The sequence below is a fragment of the Mirounga leonina genome, unplaced genomic scaffold (genome assembly GCF_011800145.1).
Source record: "Mirounga leonina isolate KUSES-001 unplaced genomic scaffold, KU_Mleo_1.0 Mir_115, whole genome shotgun sequence".
Lineage (NCBI taxonomy): Eukaryota > Metazoa > Chordata > Mammalia > Carnivora > Phocidae > Mirounga > Mirounga leonina.
Genome location: NW_023270268.1, coordinates 40,138,279 through 40,141,105, shown reverse-complemented (window position 1 = coordinate 40,141,105; position 2,827 = coordinate 40,138,279). Strand labels below are relative to the sequence as shown.

The 2,827-nt window shown below is 41.7% G+C and overlaps 1 protein-coding gene across 1 annotated transcript; it reads left to right on the top strand.

Annotated features, from left to right (window-relative positions):
• Nucleotides 1–602: 602 nt before the first annotated feature.
• Nucleotides 603–2,216, top strand: LOC117999994 (T-complex protein 1 subunit zeta-like). Its single transcript, XM_034989455.1, is given in 2 exon segments — nucleotides 603–2,001; nucleotides 2,004–2,216. Coding segments are annotated over 2 exon segments (1,590 nt in total). The 5' UTR covers nucleotides 603–617; the 3' UTR covers nucleotides 2,210–2,216.
• Nucleotides 2,217–2,827: the final 611 nt, after the last annotated feature.

Here is a 2,827-nt window from a genome sequence, read left to right as displayed (position 1 = left end):
GATTTTGAGAGATGGTAGAGGGGGTTGGTCTCGGACACCACAATTTTTAGGGCAATAGAATACTATTCTTGACTCTAAGTAATGTCCATCTTTCTGCATATTTTAGAACATAAGCCACACAGACTCACACCTAAGAACCTAACTATACACAAGTATGTAGAACCCCCCCCCATTCATGAAAGGAGCAAGACAAGGAACAATAAGAAGAAAACAAGAAGATAGCTGCCCTTTGGGGGATTAAATTTTGGTGGGGAAAAAAAAAAAAACTAATGTTCACACAAAACCCAATAAATAAGAACAACTTTTGGTTAGTATTCTGAAACAGGCAAAGTAATGTGATAGAGAACAGCTGAAAGCATGGGGTGGACATGGTTACCTTAAATAATGCAGTCATAGAAGGGGTTTCTGAGAGGGAGGCTTGCAGTGATATCTCAAGATTAAGAAGGATACAACCTTATGAAGAGCCAGGGAAAGAGTGAAGGTCTGAGTGAAGAGTATGTCAGAAAAGGGAATAACCTAGTCCAGAAGACCGGGGCAGCAAATGCCCCCTGGCCACGCTGAGCGGGCTCTGGGCCCTCCGCAAGCCGGCTCTCCTCCTCTTCCTGTGCTGGTTAGCTATGGCAGCCGTGAAGACCCTGAAACCCAATGCTGAGGTGGCCCGAGCCCAGGCGGCGCTGGCGGTGAACATCAGCACGGCCCAGGGCCAGCAGGACGTGCTGAGGACCAACTTGGGGCCTAAGGGCACCATGAAGATGCTTGTTTCTGGTGCTGGAGACATCAAGCTTACTAAAGATGGCAATGTGCTGCTTCATGAAATGCAAATTCAACACCCAACAGCCTCCTTAACAGCCAAAGTAGCAACAGCCCAAGATGACATAACTGGTGATGGTACCACTTCCAATGTTTTAATCATTGGAGAGCTACTGAAACAGGTGGATCTCTACATTTCTGAAGGTCTTCATCCCAGAATAACAACAGAAGGATTTGAAGCTGCAAAGGAAAATGCACTTCAGTTTTTGGAACAAGTCAAAGTAAGCAAAGAAATGGACAGGGAAACACTTATAGATGTGGCCAGAACATCTCTACATACTAAAGTGCATGCTGAACTTGCTGATATCTTAACAGAGGCTATAGTGGACTCCATTTTGGCCATTAAAAAACAAGATGAACCTATCGACCTCCTCATGGTTGAGATCATGGAGATGAAACATAAATCTGAAACTGATACAAGCTTAATCAGAGGTCTTGTTTCGGGCCATGGGGCATGGCATCAGGATATTAAAAAAAGAGTAGAAGATGCATACATCCTGACATGCAATGTGTCATTAGAATATGAGAAAACAGAAGTGAATTCTGGGTTTTTTTACAAGAGTGCAGAAGAGAGAGAGAAACTTGTAAAAGCTGAAAGGAAATTCATTGAAGATAGAGTTTAAAAAATAATAGAACTGAAAAAGAAAGTCTGTGGTGATTCAGATAAAGGATTCATTGTTATTAACCAAAAGGGAATTGACCCCTCTTCCTTAGATGCTCTTGCAAAAGAAGGTATAGTAGCTCTGCATAGAGCTAAAAGGAGAACTATGGAAAGGCTGACTCTTGCTTGCAGTGGAGTAGCTCTAAATTCCTTTGATGACCTAAATCCTGATTGTTTGGGATATGCAGGACTTGTCTATGAATATACATTGGGAGAAGAGAAATTCACTTTTTTTGAGAAATGTAACAATCCTCGCTCTGTCACATTATTGATCAAAGGACCAAATAAGCACACACTCACTCAAATCAAAGATGCAATAAGAGATGGCTTGAGGGCTGTTAAAAATGCTATTGATGATGGCTGTGTAGTTCCGGGTGCAGGTGCAGTGGAAGTGGCAATGGCAGAAGCCTTGACTAAGTACAAGCCCAGTGTAAAGGGCAGGGCCCAACTGGGAGTTCAAGCGTTTGCTGATGCATTACTCATTATTCCCAAGGTACTTGCTCAGAACTCTGCTTTTGACCTTCAGGAAACACTAAAGTTCAAGCAGAACATTCAGAATCAGGTCAGCTTGTGGGGGTGGACTTAAACACAGGTGAGCCAATGGTAGCCGCCGAAGTGGGCCTATGGGATAACTACTGTGTAAAGAAACAGCTTCTTCACTCCTGCACTGTGATTGCCACCAACATACTCCTGGTTGATGAGATCATGCTAGCTGGAATGTCTTCTTTAAAAGGTTGAATTTGAAGCTTCCTTCATGTCATCCAAATCATGAAGACTCCACAGAGTGATCCTAAGAATATAGCGACGGAATTTTTGTCCAAGCCTCAAATAATTTTCAAAAGCATTTTCTTTTCCCATATGAAAAAAAGAGAACACTGACAAATTCTGAAGTTCTGAAATTACAGTATTTTTTTAAATTGCACTGCAATGTACACACATTAAGCAGGCCGTTTTTACCCAATGAAAAGGATGTTTTGCTTTAGCTTCAGTGATATAAAAGTACCATGTGAGATAAGTATACGTTATCTACCTTGTTATTAAATGTTCCTTGAAAAACAAAACAAAAAAAAAAGGGAATAACCTATCCAAAGTTCCCGAGGCAAGAAGCTTGATTTGTATAGAAAGGCACGATGCTGGAGCGAAGCCAACCCGGATATAGGGACGAGAATGAAGATGGAGACATTGGCCCAAAACAAGTTGTCCAAGGCTTTATAGATCAAAGTAAGAGATTCAGAATTTATTGTGAAGGCAGCTGTTACTCAACAAGCTGAAATGCATCTAGCTATCTGATACCAATGTTGTAGAAGCACAAGGTACACTTGACCAGATCTCAATAATAATGAGAGACTAACATTC